Here is a 21,319-nt window from a genome sequence, read left to right on the forward strand (position 1 = left end):
ACTAAACAATCAAAAAAAAACTCTTTGGGACGATAGCGAAAATTAGACGTTGTACGGGTCTGAGTGTCACACAAGAATATTTTATCTCGACTGACATTTCTTATTGTCTTGTTAAACATATGATAAAAGTAAATGTGTCTATAGAGGATGAGTGATTATTATTATTATTATTAAAGTTTTTTTAACGATTGTTTCTCTCGTCTTAGTTGACCAGCAGAGAAGAGAGCCAATAACTTATTGGATAACTTATACTTTATTGAAATAATAAGAAATCCGTTTTTATTTCCTCTGTCTTCTGTCTGCGTTAGTATGCACAAATAGCCCCTATTAACGTATAAAATCGCATACGTTTAATCACACGCACGCACACACACACACACACACACACACACACACACACACATACACACACACACACACGTTACTTACTTTGTATTGTATTCATCTGATTGTTGCGTTATAAGAATTCTGATATAAGACATTTTTAATATAATTAAACATTTAAGAGTAAGGAATTAAATGCTTTATGTCTGTATCTGCAAATCTGTTACGCTAAAGATAATGACTAGGCTCCATAACGTGATCAATGCCGTATTTTGTGAACTACACGGTCAAGAATAAATTTTAAAATGGTAATTTAATAACAAACTTTTCATATTCTTAAATTTAAAAAGCACAATTATAATATCAGTAAACGTGTTATCTATCTTGTATCAACATTTGATGTTACTCCGATCACAATTTCTGATTTATGAATTTTAAAAGTTGGAGTTTGGTTTCTTTGCATCTCCACTTTAAAGAATTTTACTACACAAAAGAAAACATTTTTAAAGTTATGCAATCTACACTGTAAGCGTTTAGGAATTCAGATAGAAACTTTAACTGGATTCCCTTAATAAATCAAAGAAATATTCGAAAGACATTCTTATATAATTGCGAGAGTTCGTTAAAACAAACCCTGCAAAAACTTTCACAATTAATGTTTTTTATCAGTAATTCAAGAACGCTTTCATAATACTTATTGTCTGTTTTATCGGTCATTCTACCTATTTTATTCTTCAATTATAAATTTAGTTTTATATTCACATATAGTAAGAACTCAAAATAATTTCCCTGGCAGAATGACTGACATGATGAAACACGCATATGATCAAGGATTATGCGTTTTAGACCGCTTTAATGTTCATTCAAAGGGAATAATTTACCGTACCTCAACTTTTTATTCTTAAGGGGATTCCCTACTGAAACTAGTGATTTTCATTAAAGCATTAAACATGATTTTAATATGTATATATTTTAGTTCCTTTGGTCCTAGAATAATGATTGCAACTGTTATATTTAAAAAAATATACATATACTTACCTCCTTTTTGGAATTTTTGAGTTAAATGCATGGGATTTTGAATGTCTTATAACTTTGTAACTAATGAACCAATATTATTGTTTATAATCTCATTTTTAAGAAAACCGACAGTGTTGGTAAGTTTTTGTGCATGCTCAAGTTTATTTCTCAAATAATTTTAAATTTATGGCTTGACAAAAACATTTTAAAAAGTTTTTTATAAATAGTATTTTTATTTATTTTTTTATTTAAACTTTTGTTTAACATATAATAATATACATGTACAAAACGTTTTACAACATTATAAATCATAAGTAGTAAAAGTTTCACTGCTTTAGCTTTAATAGTTAAAAAGTTATATGAACTTCTGAGTGAAAAATATACAAATTTTAAATCTGCGGGAATCAGCCTCTAAAGTTTACACAAGCTATTTAGTAGCTGTAGATGAAAGTAACTTACCATACTGGTACTTGTAGTCGGTGAATGGTATATTTATATATTGAAGACATATGTAGGCCTAATAAACTACTAACAAGAAAGAGAAAAGGCTATATTTGCTATATTCTTACTAAAAAAGGATGGCTGGAGTCTGGTTCTGGCACTGGCTGACTAGACCAAAAGTAGGTGTGCGTGCTCCTCTTCAAATATTTTTTTCACAGTGATGAAAAGTTATATTATAGTAAATGTTATGTTTTTATTGTTTCCTATAAACCATAGAATTAAATCAAATCAAATTAAATCAAATTACTCTTTATTTTCAAATATACAATGATTACAATTACATGATTATTATTATTAATTGAAATAAATATAAAAGTTAATTTCAATCGTTTTGTCAAATTGGTCATTTTCAGTAGGGAATCCCCTTAACTTAAACATTGTTTAACAGATTTCTCTTTCACTAAACATTATGTTTTGTTTCTTAAAAAGATTTTTTTTGCTGTAAAACGCTTTAAAACGTGTTTTTTACTGAAAGAACAACATAAATACACATCAAATAAAAAAATATTACACCTTAATAATAATATTGTTTTTTGATGAGTGTGGTTTTCTAAGCATTCATGTACTTCAATTTCAATTGGTATTTCTGGAACTTTGTAAGCCATAGCCAGTGTGATGTTTCTTGAGATATATCAATTATAACTATATAAAAAAACAAAGTCGGGTTGGATACACCATTTATAACTCAAGAATGGCTGTACCGATTATAACGATCTCTAATTTGTTGTATTTGTATACGTCCTGAACAGCAGAATAAATATAAAAAATATCGGAAAAATTTACAACACTTTTTAAGGTAAATATAAAAGTAAAAAAATGTTATATAATAGTATAGATTGAAAGAGTCTGTTAAATGTAAATAACTGTTCTATTTAAACGTCGCTTTATGATAGCACAACTACGTGTTATTAATACGTTTCACCAATGTTCTTATTTCTTTTACATTTACGTTTTGAATAATACAGTAAGCTTCTTATTTTAACCTTTTCTGCAACTACTGTTGAGCACTAAGTAAGAATATACAAGTATTCAGATTTCCTGGATCGAGAAACAAGGAAAAATCAACTATAGTACAAAAACATACTAAAACCGGAATAAATTACAATAACCATAAAAATACACTTTTATACATATTTCATTGATCATGGCAGCAGGGACAACACAACATTGACCTTGGAAATATAACTCACTCGAACAAAAACTGCTCAAACATGCAAAGCCTACGAAATTGTGTGTAAGGCAGCGGATAACTGATAGTTTATGAGAAATAATAAAATACATTGTACTCGTGTTAAATATAATATTGTATTAGGTGTGATTTAGATTCAACCAAATAAATTCACGTTTTATTGCCAGTAACAAATAAATGGAACTGGTATTTCCCAGCCAGTTTGTCCACTTGTCAGGAACGCTAGATGGAGAGTCCGCCGAGGCCAGTCACAGAAAACTCCACACTCGCGTTAATTCCACGATGAACCAACCGGTCGTGGCGCACTTTCCTCATCGGCCGCTCCGCGAAACGTGAGCCCCAGAGCTCCCACGTGAGTGCTTCAGTCGTGTCCGGTGTCCGGGCCGCAATGTGTACTCCTGTCTTTCTGTGTGCCATCATCGTAGTGACGTCGGCCGCCTCTCAGTACAAGACAACGCGGTACTCCAGCAGTAACGGGTACTCCTACTCTTACTCCGGGAGTTGGTCCAACAGCTGGTCCGGCAACAGCGGTAGCAGTCACATCAGTAAACCTGTGCAAACAGTATTTAGGCCTGTGCAAACTGTGCAATCTTTTACTCCTGTGCTGACCTCTGAGGTTGTGGAGCCTCTAAGGATTAGTAATGTTAACGAGGCCACGACTTTGGAGTTTCTCAATCCGAGTGGCGTAAGGATTTCTGTAGCAGGTAATTGTAGATAATTAAGTAGCTCATTTTGTCTATTTAAAGTAGAAAATTCTTGTGAGTATTCGTAGATTGCCTGTATTTGATGCTTAAAGTTATATTTAAAACGAATGGAAAAGCTGTAGTTCTTCTCTTGTAAATTTATTTATTTATTTAGTTCCACCTAGATTATAAAGTATTACGGTCAAGTAATTGAAATGAATACATTTGTAATACTTTCAAGAAATTACAAACTTCACACATTACACATTACTTTCATTTTTGTTTTCATTTGAAGACATAGGCTAATTTTAGCCGAAGTACCCAATATAACTACTTGTATAATGCCAGTACAGTATTTTAGAAATTGGTTAAATAGCTGTTATAACTTTTACATTTCATTTGACATGTATACATGTATATAATGTGATAATAATAATTTTATAACACATTATTCATATGTAACTTTAAAAAGTAAAATTAAAAACACAAAATAAATCCAATTCGTAACGTTTCATCTATACAGATAAAACTTTACATTGCATACGTCCAATAATGCAATGTTGTAGGAAGATTAATAATACACTACACTAAAATCCTATAACATAAAGCTAACTAAATATGTATGAGATTATGGTTGTGCGCACACTTGGCACACAGTCTGTCCTAACGGTTTCATTGAAAATAAGCCCTAAATTTAAAAGTACATAAAAATACCAAAAAAAATAGTAAACTAATAGTTATACTGAATATCGAAGTAACTCGAGGTAATAAACTTAATAAATTTCTTTTTTATATTTTAAGAATTAGCAATTCAGGTACTGGTGTGATGAAAACATAGATAAAACCTATAAATTATACTACTTTTATTTTAATTTACAGATATTGCAAATGCACTTTGCTTGGTAAAAATATTTATAGTTATTAAACAATATTTTGGTATTACATACACTAATAATTCTAATTTTAATAAAAACTAGATAAAATTAACTGATAATTTAAAATCTTATGTTTAAAGTCTAATGTTACAAAGAAGTAATTCATGCAGTAGTGAAACCCCATTTTAAGTCAGGAACATTATACGACTTTGACTGTTTATAAACTTTAAATTTTAATTCAGTACACAATAATATGACTAATAAATTGGAAAATAAAACTCCAGATCTCTATAATGTATTACTGTAGGAAAGTTAAGGCCGAAAGAAAAATTATACTGAGGTCACTGTTTTCATTCAAAAAAAAACAAAAAATAAATCAAAATTATTAAAAACACTTTAAATATTTCTTGATTACAGGTAACATTTTAATTAATTCTTTTGGGAAAAGTTATTTCTTTAATGAATACTTATTAATTAAGACGTAACGTTTACAAAAACAGTTGGCATTAAAGACTAATTAATATCTTCGTATGATTAAAAAATTATTTTACTAATATTATTCTACATACAATTTCCTCTAACTTGACTATATGAAGTATTGAGGACTTGGTTATTACGATGAAATAATCCACCAGAAGTAATTAACACAGAGTCTCTCACGAATATGAGTCTGAGGAACGCCCAGTCTCCTTGAAATTATGTTTGTGGCGAGAATCCTGAACGGATGATGACGTTGTATTTAAAAATTCTCTCTCCACGTAAACAATGCCAATACGTTTTTAAAAGACAAAATTTTATGACATACATTATGAAGATGACAAGTCATTAAATTACATTAAAATACAAAACCAATATTTAATACATTTTTATTGTGAGGCCTTTCGATATCCAAGATACCTTCATCAGACACATCACAAAATAAATACAAAAAAGTAAATTTGATTATTAATAATAGTTAACATATGTGATTTAATAATAATTTGTCTTGGGTGGCGTAGTAGTGTGTAAATATAACTAAATTATTACTGGTATTATACTATATAAATTTTGAATGTTATTTTTGTAATTTTCGTTTTAGTAATATTGAATTTTGAATTGGTCCATCTTCTTGATTTAATAGATCTTCTGTGTTTGTTTGATTTATGTAATATGACTCCCATGCATTTTAAATATTTTGGAGTGTTAACATGTTTTAATAGTTTTTAAGTTTTTTCTGTGATATAGTATGTCCGGTATTGATGCAGTGGTGTGCGACGGCAGATTTTTCTTTTCTGTTGAATTTAATGTGGGAGTGACCAATACAAGCTCCATCTACAGCATGACAAGTCATGTAAATTTTTACTGCGTTTTGTCGGTTGCTCAGTTGGCTTATAAACAAAACTGCAATTCATGTTCTAATTATGCCTTAAATTTTAACTCATCATTGCTAAAATTAGTAACAAGACGTAAAACACATTAAATGGTTCCGAATGTATTGAACTGGTTCTAACTCGTATTTAGTGATTAATCGAATTGAACAGTACCAAATCACGCATCTAAACAGTGAGTTTGGCATTAATCGTAGAACAGATAGATCTTTACATTTAAAAGCGAATATTTGCTAGATAGTAAAATACATTTATTTAATATATTATGAGGGCTAGATGCCTATACAAAATCATGGTCTGGTAATTATCTTTTAAGTATTTAAGTTTTAAATTAACATCAGTTTACCTAGAAATAAAATACAAATTTAAAATGAAATTGTACGATCGCTGCACACTTCAATACAATCTGAGGTTAATTATATACACATCTAAGAGAAAAGGTACTAAAACTCTAATATATGCCTAAATCAGAAGAAAGGACTACGTCACATGTTGATAAATTTGAGAAAATATTCCTTCCTATCAGTGAGATATATTTATATATTGTAACCAAATACATATATTCTAATCAAAGTTACGAGTTCTTTAATGATACACAGAATACAGTAAAATATAAAATTTTATCTGATATAACGTGGACATTATCAGTAGTAACAGAAATTAATGATTGTATTCTTAAAAGTCAAGCTGTAAAATCATTGCATAAGTAATTATCCTATTATCATGATTACCATTTCCAAAACTGCAAGTCTAGCAATGATGCAGCAATGATTAATTTGTCAATAAAATGTCCTTGGCCCGTTTTCCGCCCGTATTGGTGTTAATACGGGCGTTTAATGGAGTCTAATTGCAGAGCAGCCACAGAGATATTCATGGGGTTTTCCATACCATCATAATTCGTTTATTTCTTTACATGTAATGTGTGCATGTTTTTCACATTACCTATTTATTCTCATCATATACGGTTGATTGTTAATATGTGTACACAGCGTAATATTGTTTTGTTTTTGTTGATTGTGGCTGCCCAAATTATACACAAATTAGGAGAGGATAATGTTTCTGATTTTTATTTATGAATGAAAAAGATCAATACTTGCCATCTGAATTTCAATTACATCAAATGCAATAATTGACAAATAACTTATTAATTGTTATTAATTTGAAAACTGCCTTCGTGCTATCGAAAAATTACAAAATCTTTTTTAAGTGTTCTGACTCGACATGTTGGGTTGCATATTTTCTTTATTTTTTTGGTTAATTTAAAACAAATAAATTTTGTTAGATAAATACTAACACTTTTAAAACAACCGCCACTGTGTGTACGTCGAAATTTGTGTTTATAACGATGATGTTTTGTGTTCAACGATGGGACAGTAACCGGCCCAGAGATCTGATGATGGACCACTCACATAGCTTTATATGTTCGAAACAGTAATAAAATAGTGATTCAAACTTTTAATTGTCTATATAAATAAAACCTGGATTGATATTTAGCACGTATTAGGCTTTTCAAGATATAGTATACAAAATATGGATTAAAACGTAATATAAAATATTTACAAGTATCATGTTTTCTTTAAAGTGACAGTCTTCTTTGAATTATTCATTGACCCTTTCTACATAGTATTTGTGACAGCTAACAAATATTTAAATACAAAAATTAATAACCTCTAATAGTTTATATAAGTAGCACCCTTAGGAGAACAAGATTTTATGTCAAAACAATATTAGTTTGTTAACTAAATTGTATTACATAATTATTTTGTTAACTTTATTAAAAACATGACGCAAATACCACTATTGTTATTTTATTCCTATGTGAAAGAAAACTGCAAAAAGCGTAAACAAGACAGAGTACTTCGAATTTTTTCGAAGTTAATTGATCAGTTAATTCATTGATATCAGTTTGATCAGGAGAAGGAGAGCTCCGTAGAAAAAAATCACCACTCATGAATAATGATATAGTTTATTCCTTACTATGTAACTCACAATGCCCGATAAAAATAATATCTTTAAAAATATTACACAATGTAAATTATACAGTGAAAACACATATTATGAATAGGAATTCTAACAGTATAACACAAAACAATCATACGTAAAAAAGTATCAATATCCATTCAATCCTTCAAAATAAAATATGCGACTTTGGTATTTTATTAGATGTAAATTAGTTGTGATCACTTCAGAAAAATATTAATTCCTCTAAAAACTGTAAGTTCTTACAATAATCTTATAATATATATTCTATTGCCATCTAAATGACTAATTCTCTATATTTTACTACTGAAATAAATTTGTATTGCATTTTCTTACCTTCACTTTACGTTATAAGAATTTCGGAGAACATTAAATATTTTGGATATTATAACTTCAGTGTATATAAGAAGGATATTTTGTTCTAAAAATTAAAACTTTTTATTATTTTTTCAGGTCCATATCCAGAAAGCAGCTCTTATACAGTAAAGTTCCACTTGAACCTGAACCATGGATTTAACGGGGCTAAGACTGGCGACTACAACAAGGAGCTGACCTTGGCTCCTGGGAGCACCTGGAGTTACACCTTCCCTGACATACAACCTCGGGGTGGAGAGTCTGTCCATTACCTGGTGGAGGTCAACGGACGTAATGGAAACCGCTGGTGGAGCAGGGATTACACGGGATTCTATCAGCTTCCACGTAAGTTCCATCATTGTCAAACGTACACCCACTAATATGTATAAACTCCATTATTTGCGTTAGACCAATTGTATACATCTCATTTTGGGGTTGCCTTAACTCCAAAGCAAAGTTGTAAGATAGTCAGTATCCGTACAGTTTAACCCATTAGACCTTATGAGCCTTTGTTGAAGATAACTCAAATTGTACCTTGATATAGGATCTTTTCATAAAAATTGCGAATGGATCGAGTGGAAATTGATAACTCCTATTTCGTATGTCATATGGATTTTAAATTAGAAACATCATACCTTACTTCAAATTTCTTAAAAAGTAATGGTAAGAGTCGGATTTATCTTTAATATGTACAGGATGAACTTACAAATAATAATTCTATTGTTCATGATACTTAATGAAACAAAATATTGTGAAAAGATTTGGAAGTATTTTTGACATGCACATTACTTAGATGAGAGAATAAACCCAATCATAACTTAATTCTAAAATACTACTCACAAATAATTACGAAAGCAACTTAAAACATGTATTAGCTTTTAAAATACGCAATATTTTTGAAAGCTGAATGAGTAACAGAATGGAACTTGTCAAACAGTATACACGTAATTCGTACATTTTTCGATGAATAAATACCAGTTTTAGTTGCGTGATGTATATAGTAATGACGAATAGTTTTATCAAACTTTAATTATAGATAGATTCAAACCAATTAGTTTATTCTGGATTTTACATATTGAACAATATTGTAGAAGTGTAAATATAAAGTACTCGAAATTTATTTCCATTGTGGATGACATATTTACGCTAGCTGAAGGAATATAAAAGTAATGACCGGCCTATAACCTGACTCAACGAAGCATTCACTTCATAACTAAAATTTGAGGAAAAAATCGAGGGTAAGAGAAACCGTGACCATAGTAAATGTAACCACAAAGCGATGCTTCAGACACTATAAACAAATGTGTATGACAGAAAATCATTGAGGAGACATTGCGTCCGTTTTTAACTGATGAGTCCTATAACACTAATTAGGTATATAAACATTGATGCAATTTCTACACTAAACCAAGTAAGTAGGATGATATAGCGAACTAGGATAGAGAGGCGAGAGCATATACTGTACTGGTTCAGGTTCACATATATTTATACATTCGAAGAACGATTAACGAGTGCTAAAAAAACGCATCAAGATGGTTGGCCCTCAAAATAGGCATATATTTATTTTTATACTATTAAACTAGTCGGAAATATTGTTAGTAAATTGGGACCGCGCGAAAACGTTCATGTATCTGTGTGTTTATGTTTATACCCACATCAGTTTGTTTACACATTATCTCTAAAGTTTTTGATTCATTAAAAGAGATTTAGCATCGTTGTAGCTTTATTGAAGCGTAAGGTACAAGAGGAAACAGTGTGTTTCAATGTACCTCTAATACCCGAAGTGGAATAAAAGCTTGGAAGTAGACGCTTTTTGACCGTAGCAGGCTTCTCAGTCTAATAATATGTCTGTATATACATATAAATGTTATCCCAATAAATATATTGCTAAAAATTCACATGAGTAGAATAATCAAACCTGGTAATTATTAGTTTGAAAATGTTCACCAAAATTCTGAAGAAACTATCTACACAGGTATCTACAACATAACCAAAATTATTTTGATTTGCTTCACCCTTATAGAATTAATTTTTAAACCCAACTCTGTACATAATTAAAATTAAAAGAATTGAAGAAATGTTAATATCACACATCAGCTTATTGAAAAACCCTATCATCCAAACCATTCAATTTGAAGATCAATTTCTATTCCTCATTTTAAAATTTTATTTCCAAATATTCTTAATATAAACAAATATTTTAATTTATTAGGCCGATGGAAAATTTGTTTTGGAATCTTAAAAATACAAAATAATTGCTGATTGTCTCTTAAGTGCTAGTTTAAACTCACTGCGAAATTATTCATGGACATTATATATATATATATATATATATATATATATATATATATATACATTATTATATTAGATTATAGAGACAAAAAAAATCAAACTTCGGAAATATATTAATACAAACCAGAAATGCTGGTAAAAGCGTAAAACCTAAAATAACAGTCACTCACTTTCCAAGACCGAGGTTCCAATGAAATGAGTTTAGATCGCAACGTATCCAAGTCTTGTTAACAATAATGATCTGACAAATAAATCAAGTAAGTAGTAGACAACTAACTATTTCATGTTGAATATTGAAATGTAAACTCATTTTGCTTAGTGCTATATTTTTATACTATGATTATGTATCCCCTTTTATTACCATTGCTATGGGCATAATGTGATGTTTAATAATAAAAAATATGAGAAGTTTATCTTAACTCTAACTGTGTTATAACGGTGTTAGTGAAATGCGGTGAATTAACATTTTTTCCGGCAGGGAACATACGTTTCGCTCTGTGGGACCTATGAATGAGTGTCGATCGGGTTCAATTCTCATAATGTGTTACGCACAGCGATTGCCAGTCTATGGTATTCTTTGGTCGGTTGTGTATTAGGGCACACTTTCTCATATAGCTAAATTGTACAACTTTATCTGAGTATATTCGTACATCAAGGTAGGTTTCGAGGTTCTTAAAGGGTGGTACCTGACGTACTTGAATATTGAAAATCACTGAAAGTATTTTTATAATAAAGGATACTAACCATTTATAAGTATGAACCATTTATAAATATTTTTTTACTATTAATGTACTATTTATTAACAATGTAGAGTATTTAACGATGGACACTACATCTTTATAACTTCAGTTAATAATTTCGTTAACGGAGGGCAAGGATATCAAAATGTCAAACGTAATATAACATCTTTAATGTGTTTGTTTCTTATGTTACAGAACGAGTCACAACCCAAGGGTCTTGGTCGGTGCAAATAAAACCAGGATCTTCGGGAGTCATCCAAAATATTCCTTATGCAGTTGAGCAAAAACCGATTTACTATCCTTCACCTAAACCAACCGTAACTGTCCAACCACAGAGACCCCAGATTATTCAAACCCCTAAACCATATGTACCTGTCAAACAGCGACCAGTTGTAGAACACACACCTGCGCCTAGACCAGTTGTGGATAACACACCGAGACCGGTCGTGGATAATAGACCGGTACCTAGACCGACCGTTGTTCAAGAACCACAGTCTCTAGGTAACAGACCCCCCTCCAAACCGCAGACGGATAATTCACCCCCCAGAGTGGGAGACCAACAGGTGTGTCCCCTATCTTTGACTACGTTTAACAACGGAAAGAGGGCATGTGCAGGAAGACCTGTAGTCACAAAGTTTCCGTTCAACAGCATCGAACAGATCGCCGGATACGAACCAGTGAGTTCATCAATAGCCTTTATATATAATATTATAATTTACTATTTGCTTAATACATATAATTGCAGAAATATTAGGATATTAATTTATTATAACACAAAGTAAGTAATTTTCAAAGCAGGTTGAGATTTTACATTTTTAACAATGAGATTTGTATAATATATTTAAGAAACTAATGTTTTAACTAAAATCAGAAACATTAATCCATGTTCCATTATATTTTTGTTTTAGTCGATATTTGCATAAGCTTTGTGATGATTTTTTGGTTAAATTAATTCCTATCTTTGAACAAGTTGTAATTCCTGTTTAACCGAACAGAACTGTAAATATTATTATAAAATGAATCTAGAGTTATTGTCAGTTTTATATTTATATTAAAATGTTTTTTATAGCTGGAAATGAACATTAAATATGTATGATAAGGGGTATAGTAATGTCTGTTATATATGAAACTGGTATGGAATGAATTTTTAGGTTAGAAAGTCAAACAACACAATTATTTATCTCTCGAAGGCAAAATTAATGTTTTTTAAACTCATTAACCACAACTTATAAAACCTTTTATGCTAATAATATTTTCAAGCAACATTACTAAAAACAATTATGTACGCTTTTTTAAGATTGATTAACGTATTTAATTGCTGTATTTATCATGGCCATGTTACTAAAAGCAAAAAAAATTTCCATTCCTGCATTTTGTCAAAAACAATGTTGTATTGAATTGAGGCTGACTTTTTTGTAATACACTTGTATAATAAACTTAAAAAGTTATATTGTGTCTGGTAATAATGTGTAATGATAACAGACTTTAATAAGTCATTCTAATTTAAATGAAATTTGTCTCTTTTACAGACTTGGCATTTATATTCAGAACGTTTAGGCCCCCTTAAAGACACAGTAGTACTACCTACTTTAAAATATTTTAAGAAACTAAATTTTTATCGAATTTTTGGTTTTGCTAACGAAATGATTGAAATTGCAGCACGTATTAAAAAAAAAAATTCCTTAATGATATAGGTTTTGTAGTTTTTGTTTCTTTTGCAATATAATACAGAGTAAATAAAAAAGTGTCAATATAACAAACTTATTATATTCTTTTTAGCATATAGCTTTCAATCACATTATTAAAACATTATACTTTGACACAACTTTAGTAAATCAATACATTATTTACAAAAACTTATAAATTTAATGTATACATTATAATTTATAGTGCCATAATAGATAATCCTTTAAAACTCTGAGAAGAATAAATTGTTATTACAAATGTAAAATTATCATTATTGTTCCAAGCGTTTGTTTACATTATTGTACAATTTATACAATTCTAATAAAGTTAAACTTTTAGGAGGAACTGTTCACTATATTCTTACACAAAAATGCTTTGAGGAACAACCAATCTGACTACTATGTGACAACTATCTTCCCTTCACTCCTGGAGGAGGAATGCGGCCAAGGGTGCGTCGACAGGACATTTTCCCTAAAAAGGTTCGTAGCTTAATTTATAACTTATGCCCAAGATCCTGGCAGTAATTTACCTGACCCTTTCATGCGTGAAATGAGAAAGCTGAAAGATTGAAATTTTCTTAACGTGTTTTTAAAATAGGTTAGAAATTTATAACGTAAGTAATAACCATAGAGAAGGTGAAGCTAAAGACAACACAAACGAGTAATAATGGGTAAAATTAAAAATATTGTGCGTATAATATTTTTATTGTACAAAATACTTTGGTAATTAAAAAAAAAAGTTAGAGATATGTTTAAAATTATATCTTTTTTATTTGGCCATAAAATACCTTTTGAATCCATACAAAAATGTGAGATCGTACAATTTATGACTGTTTTGTATGTATTTGTATACTTACAAATGCATCATTCTCCATGTGCTGATCTGATATTTTAATGGCTACTAAATCCTTGTGTTCCACGTTTCACAGACGCTTTTCCAGGAACCCTAGCCTCTGCATTACGACTGGTAAAATGTACCTCAACCTGCCTGTTTGGAAGAGAGACAACAATGAGAAATCTCTTCTGCTGTGGTGTCTTTATAAGTAGTTAATACATTTTGTCTTCCACAGATGCACTTCCAGGAACCCTAACCTATGTAGTGCAACTGGTAAAGGATACTTTATCTTACCTCCTATTTTGTCTGGAAGAGAAACAACAATGGGAACTCTGTCCTTCTGCTATGGTACCTTAGAAGTAAATGCTAAACTGCCCGTGGGCGACTGGGTAGTTCCAGGTATATACATTTTGCTTGTCATATTGCTAGTTTATAAAAATATTCATCAAATCGAAATCAACCACACATTATTTAAACAAGAACATTATTCACACGAGTATCAAATTAAGACTCTAATAAGTTATTTATCAAAGCTGATAAAAACTTCACTGTAACAGTAATAATACTCTTGTGTTAAAATATGTACTCACTGCATAGCTAAAGTTACTTTAATTAGAATCAAATTCAAAAGAAATTATATTAGTAGTTTTCGGGTTGCATCAACAAATGTAATTGTTAAAAAGCTCCTAAATATTTGCTTACAGTAATTTTCGGCCGCTGGAAATCGTATTTCAAGGATATGATTTTATATACTCCAATAATTCATAGCAGGAATATTTACTCTGATAACAAAGTTACAACAAAATTGTTGAATCTTCCATTAGTCTGTAGCTTTTAATTGATCTTAGGTTTTGGAGATTGATTTATTAAAAGTTGCATTTTTAACACATGTTTACAAAGGGACAGTTGTGGTCCTCAGAATATATCCTGGAATACTTTATATTCGTTCTGGAGCTTCAATGTGGTTTTTAAATATTGCAGATATTTGTAAAAGCATAATTCGTTTTTGTTGTCGACTCTTAAAGAGAACTATATACCACTGTTAGTAAGGTATATTCTGATGGAGTTTCTCTACCCGCTCCAGAACTGTGGCTACTCCCCAAGGACCGCAAGTACGGCGCCAGTTCCGGCCGTATCGTGATGGCGATGTCCCGCGGTAACCAGGAGTTGTCTGACGGCGTACAGGACCACAGCAGTCGGGTACTGGAGGCGGGCGTGGTCACCAGCGCCGGCAGTCAGATGTTCCGTACCGAACAGCTCCAGTCGTGGTCTGACAGCTACCACAGGTTCAAGGTGGTATGGACCCCAGGTACATGAATATTCACGATAATACTTTTTAAAGTTACATTCGAAAAAAGGTATATAAAATAAATATTTTATTAAAGCAGAATATACCACCGGGCTGAATGAAGTAACACATACTGACAGGTTAGGACCAATAACTATTCTTCTTTAAATAATAAAAAAATTGTTGTGTTTATTCCCTTTCCGTTTTCAATGAAATCTGATTTATTCAACATTTACAAATGAAAGTAACCCACATTTTTTCTATGGAGTGTTTTCATGGGGAACTTGTGTAAACAATCAAAGTTTGAGAGCATTCTAGCTTCAAAAGAAAGCAATACGTTTTGAACCAGCTAAAAAGCAAACATAAATAAAAGAATATGAAATATAAATATGAAACGAGATGCAGAAAAAAGTACCAAGTTGGAAGACACAGAAATAGACACAGTCAAAAGACACACAGAAGACACAGTGATATAAATGATATTTTATGAACACTCGCCCAAACTAGCTGGTGTCCACATATGCAGCACAGTGCCAGATTCCATAAATATGCTTTGCTCCGACAGCCAAAGCGTTAAAAATATGTCTAAAGCATATATAATGTGAATATATTTTAGTCTGATAATGAAGAAGAACCTCCAATTTTTAAAATTTAGAGGTTTTGGCAGAGGAAGAAATGGAATAAATGGGTTTTATGAGTGACCAAATTAGATATTTAAATGAGTTCTAGCCGTATGAGTGGTAAAAAGTTACATCATAATGACATTTACTATAGAGGGTGATTCACGAAGATATCGTAAAACTGTGGGAGCTTATTCTACATGTAAAAACATTAAAAAAGTGTATTTAAACATTGGTCCAGAATTACTTTACTAGCAAGTTACAGCTAGCGAAATATTTTGCCCGGGTTTCAGCTCATGATATAAAACAAAGTCTTCCTGAAATTCTGCTAAGGTAGATTAATGGACGAATTCAATCGTTTCTTAAGGTTTTTGACATGATAAATTGAATACAACAGGTCCCAGAACTATAAATCAGTAGTTTTTGGGAAAACCGGTGTCAAATGCAAAATGGAGTAAAAGAGCACATTTTTTTGGGTAATAATAACTTTGTTATTTCACCAAGAAATACATGGAAATGTTTGAGGCACCTTGTAGAAAATTTTATTCTGAACATAACGGTGTAAATAATGTACACAGAAAACGAATAGATGTTTGATTAAATTAAATTTGATTCACATTCTATAATAAAACAATTGCTGTTGTATTGCAATAAATATAAAATACCAAAAATATAAAATTAGTTTGTATACTTTTACGTTCAGTTTATAAAGAATTCAAAATCGCAAATAAAATACTAAAAGCTCATTCATGGTTAAGCCTAACAATATTATAAATGAAAATGTACCCTTAATGAAATACTTTACAAAATATTGCAATTTTTATTTCCTGCTCGTTCTGCCACAATGTTTGGCGATTAGTAAAGCGAATACGTAATAATTATCAAATTTATTACTATAAAAACAAGTTTTTATGGAGTACGCTACTGAATTTATAAAAACCAAGAACCTTATTCTAAAGGTGTTTACAAAATATTACTAGAGATCCATTCCTATTCCACAGTCAGCTTGTTTTAGAGTACAGGCTTATAACATATTCAATATTCTATGCTAATCTTATGCTACTTCTATGTATGAAACTATTTAATATTAGTCATACACGTTATACAATATTTATGTGAATGGTAATATAATTCTAATAATACATTTAGTTTTTCCCGTTTTTTGCAGATCGTATAGAATTTTACGCAGATGACAAGAAGCTAGGGCAAGTTCAACCCTTGGACAAATTAGATCCATCCATAGGCGGAGGAAAAATGGCACCATTTGACCAAGAGGTGAGTCTATATAGTAAAATGGTTAGTTTTGTATTATCAGAGAACACATTTACTGGAATGTTATACAACTGGTAAATTTAATTGATAGTGTTTTAAATATCTTTCAAAACGGATTATCTGACGGAAAAATAGCATACGCACTTTTATGAATGTAATTGAATCGCTAATTTTGGCAAATTATTTAAAAAGAAAGAAAATATTTGACTATCGCTATAACAGGAAAAGGGAAGGTAGGCCTAAACCGTTGTAATGAAATCCAGTGAGATGCATCTCCACCCATACGAGAAAGTTATTTATTACACTTTGTAAATATGATATCAAATATGTGTTTTATTAAATTGCATCAAACAAGGCAAAAAACGGAATTGAACTTCGATTTTATTCTAAAGTTACTAAGAACTAATGATTGAAATTGTATGCGTATAGAATATCTGACTTTAATAAAATATTTAACTAATTACAACGAAAATTTAATTAATAAAACAAAATTAAATAAAATCAGTACGACAAATAGGACAAATTAGTATAACTTCCACCATTTCCGTATTATAGTCATATATTCACCTTTGAAATGCAACGAACTAAAACAATTTTCTATCACAGTAAACCAAAGATCTTAGAAGTGGATATATATGTTTCAATTTCACAAAATATACTAAAAGTTAGGGAAGTAAATACAGTAAAAAGAATTTTAAAAAGTAATAAGTAAATATTTTGACAATATTCTCTTCAAACTGGGAATAGTTTTTCAAGTGTTAAATTAGAATTACAAATCAGAAATAACTCCATATGTATGTCATTTCTGAACTCCCATTAATGTTTTTAATTTTATCAGTCATGCATATTAAATTAATATACTAAGAGAAAATATATTTGAATTTTAAATTATATAGTTTAATTTATTTATAACAGTTTTCTATTATGTGGCTCTGCAGATGTTTCCTTCGCAAACAAAATACCTCAAGAATAAAATGTTTTAATCTATTGGAGTATTTCATTTTAAATTCATAATATAACTGAGATATTATTATCAATGTTATACAAACTGGAGCTTGCTACGCCTCTTTAAATGATACACACATGTCGGATATAACTAATTCGTCACCAACTTTTTTGGATCTCTTCAGACGGACGTTGACTCCAGATACCAGTGACAGCGTCATATTTCAAAATTTGCACTAAACGGAAGTATAGACCTGAACTAAACATTCATAGTGGATCAATCCTTGCCACCATAGCAAAGTTATACGTAAATAATTTATAATCAGGAAGGCAAAATATTGTAATATAGTGGAAAATCTTAACATTCAGTATAAGTACAACTCCAATCGGAGATCACTCTGTTATTAATCATAAAACTCTTAACCATCCTTAGAATGTTTGAGCTAAGTGATGAACCTTGCGTTATAATATTTGGAGAGTCATCTCTATAAATAGCAGGTCTCAATAATTAATGTGAATGGAGTAGTCCTTGAAGATGCTACCGTCCTTGAGGAATATAGGATTTGTGTTCTCTCCGATGAGAGGTTTCCTGATTGTAAATCTCTTTAAACTGTTACTGTGGTAGGCCGCGACACAATAGAAGAAAGCGTTTACAATGTGATTATATGTATTACTTTAATTTTTTTTTGTTTTCAAAGTAGCAAACAAATAAATGAGTCATGGAATGTCTAAAGAATTCTTTTCGGTCGCTATATTGTATCAGTTATCTTTGAGTACCCTTGACTTAAGAAAAGGTAATGTGAAAAGATAATTCATTATAAGAGATGTATAGTCTTTTATGCCAAACTATGATCAGGTATTTGCTGCAGTATTTAATTTTATTAGATATATTTCTAGTAAAACTAATGTTTGTAAATGTGTGAAGTAATAAATATTTATTTTTTAATTGGGTTTGTTTTTTAGTTTTATCTCTCTTTTGGAGTTCATGTTGGAGGCGATAAAGACTTTCCGGATTCCTTACGTGGTAAACCCTGGGCCAATGGTGATCCTAAGGTAGGTTAAGATGTAAATCTTAATAAACCATCTAATGTACACCTTTAAGAGTTACTGGTTTAGTTTGGCAAAATATGAAAAATTTAATTTACGTCTGTGTGTCTTTCTTTAAAAATCTGTTTGTCTTTCTGAACGATATCTCGAAAAAGTCCTGACTTATGGATTTAAAATCTATGAACTGCTAGTCACTCCTTGATAATTAGCTGAGCGTTAGCAAGTTGGATAAACAAATTTTAAATCTAAATGAGAACAATCAAACGAGATTTTAACATGTAGCACAATAACATGTGATATTAACACGCACATAACTACTCTAACACATAAAACATAATTTTCCGGTGTGCATATTTTTATTATTTAAACACTGATATGAAACCCAACTCAATTAACAAAATTGTATATATTATTTTATAATTTATCAGAGATTTAATCTTAGACTTTGAATTTGGCACGCTACTACATTGAAAAGAATGAGATCTAAGATGGTACACGTCCACCCATGCAATTTACCTGGGATTTACTGAAGCCTTTGCAGTATAAGCCTATTCAGTAGGATGACAAAATTTCTCTTTTCTCTGCAAGGGGGATGTAAAAGTGGTTTCCTGTTTTCCTTGAAATGGATTTTAACCGTTCACATTTGAAGAATAAAATGAGCTAGAGTTTTGAAATTGTATAAGCAACCTCAGGGTAACCTGTTACGTGACACTTCGAGAGTTGTAATCCTGCTTTCTAGTAATATAAACCTGTTAAAATATTAATAAAACCATTTTCTATTTATATTATTATGGTATTTTCTGAATAGATTTATTTCATGAATTCCCTTTATTATCTCGATCTATTAGAAAAATTACCAAATTTACAATACAGAATCAACAAAAGATTATTAGTGAAGAAGAAACAAAATATTTATTTATCTTTATATTATACATTGCAGATATTCTTAAACATTCTTTATATTAAAAATTTTAACATCTAATATGTAAAGATTATACGTCATAACTTATGTATATTTCAACTGAACACTTTACCTTTATTTTTTACAGAACAAGCTCAATTTCTGGAAAGATCGGCAAAAATGGCTTTCGACCTGGAATGACGGAACCGCACTACAGATTGCTGGAGTTACTTTAACAGCGTTGAGTTAATGATATAAAATGTATTTGGACTCACATTGACTATATTGAACTCACATTAATAATTTCAAAGAAACGTAGAACAAAACGTAAAAATGTCCAATTTTCGTTAAACGTATAACCTTTCACATGTGACCTAAGCTTCCAGAGGAGCAAAATGTATCTTATTTTTAAGAAAGATTATTATCTTTGTATTTTGTGTAAAAGTGGTGTAATATTAATAAATATAATTCATATAAAATAATGAGTTTAACAAGTTATTTATATACACGTTTCATTAACCATAGATGTGTAAACTTAAGATACTTATATATGTTATGTCATTGAGACACTTTGCGTATTTGTCATTAGCACGAAATAAAGTGATATTTGTAACTTTAAGTATTTTCTTTTGAGTGCAGCATATGTATTAGTTATTAGATAGTATATGCTGTAGAGGATATTTATGGTAGAAGTATGAGTAGTTTATATCAATCTTATAGCTCATTCTAAATAGCCAAATTATATATTTAAAATGGTGTTATTTTTACTTTACATACCACGATAGGCAATATTGGAAAATATTTTCTGTTGCAATTCCAACTACTGCTATTTTATCATTTCCTACTAATAATATCGTTAGTAATAAATATATTTGATGAGGTTTTGTCCTGTCGGTACAACGAATTTAGTTGTAGATTAATTTTAAGACTACAATTCAATATTGGCTGCTCTGAATCATTCCAAATAAGTGAAAATGTTGGATTTTGGTGATAGCTTTTCCCAAAGTCGTTTAAGAATTTTATGTTTAATAAAAAAATTCCAAAATAAAACAAGAACTTGTGTATTGCTCTTTATTATAGCACTAGTGAAACATATACTAAAACACTCAGGAAATAAAAGGTGTAGTAAGAGCATAGTTGATGTTCCATCAGAGTAGGAAGATTTCCCCTCTCCCTCACCCATGGATTGTAGACTTTACCCACTTTTAGTTCAGAGTTTTAATTAGGTATTATAAACTGTTTTTATAGAGATAGGGGGGTGATGATCACTCACTGTAGCAGCTATACTGGCACAGTTGCCAGGTATTACTAATCCTTTCTTTCCAACGGTCAGGGTGGCCTTCATGCCAAAGGTCTATATAAATCATATTTTCGCCGTAGCAGGCATCAAAATGTCAAAGTACT

The 21,319-nt window shown here is 30.5% G+C and overlaps 1 protein-coding gene across 1 annotated transcript; it reads left to right on the forward strand.

Annotated features, from left to right (window-relative positions):
- The first annotated feature begins 3,326 nt into the window (after positions 1-3,326).
- Positions 3,327-20,971, forward strand: LOC124365985 (beta-1,3-glucan-binding protein-like). Its single transcript, XM_046822153.1, has 9 exons — positions 3,327-3,735; positions 8,390-8,635; positions 11,518-11,999; positions 13,348-13,487; positions 14,078-14,241; positions 14,927-15,151; positions 16,919-17,025; positions 18,931-19,020; positions 20,064-20,971. The coding sequence occupies exons 1-9, from the start codon at positions 3,420-3,422 to the stop codon at positions 20,163-20,165; spliced, it is 1,872 nt and encodes a 623-aa protein (XP_046678109.1). The 5' UTR covers positions 3,327-3,419; the 3' UTR covers positions 20,166-20,971.
- The last annotated feature ends 348 nt before the right edge of the window (positions 20,972-21,319 follow it).

This window comes from Homalodisca vitripennis, chromosome 7, assembly GCF_021130785.1.
Source record: "Homalodisca vitripennis isolate AUS2020 chromosome 7, UT_GWSS_2.1, whole genome shotgun sequence".
NCBI lineage: Eukaryota > Metazoa > Arthropoda > Insecta > Hemiptera > Cicadellidae > Homalodisca > Homalodisca vitripennis.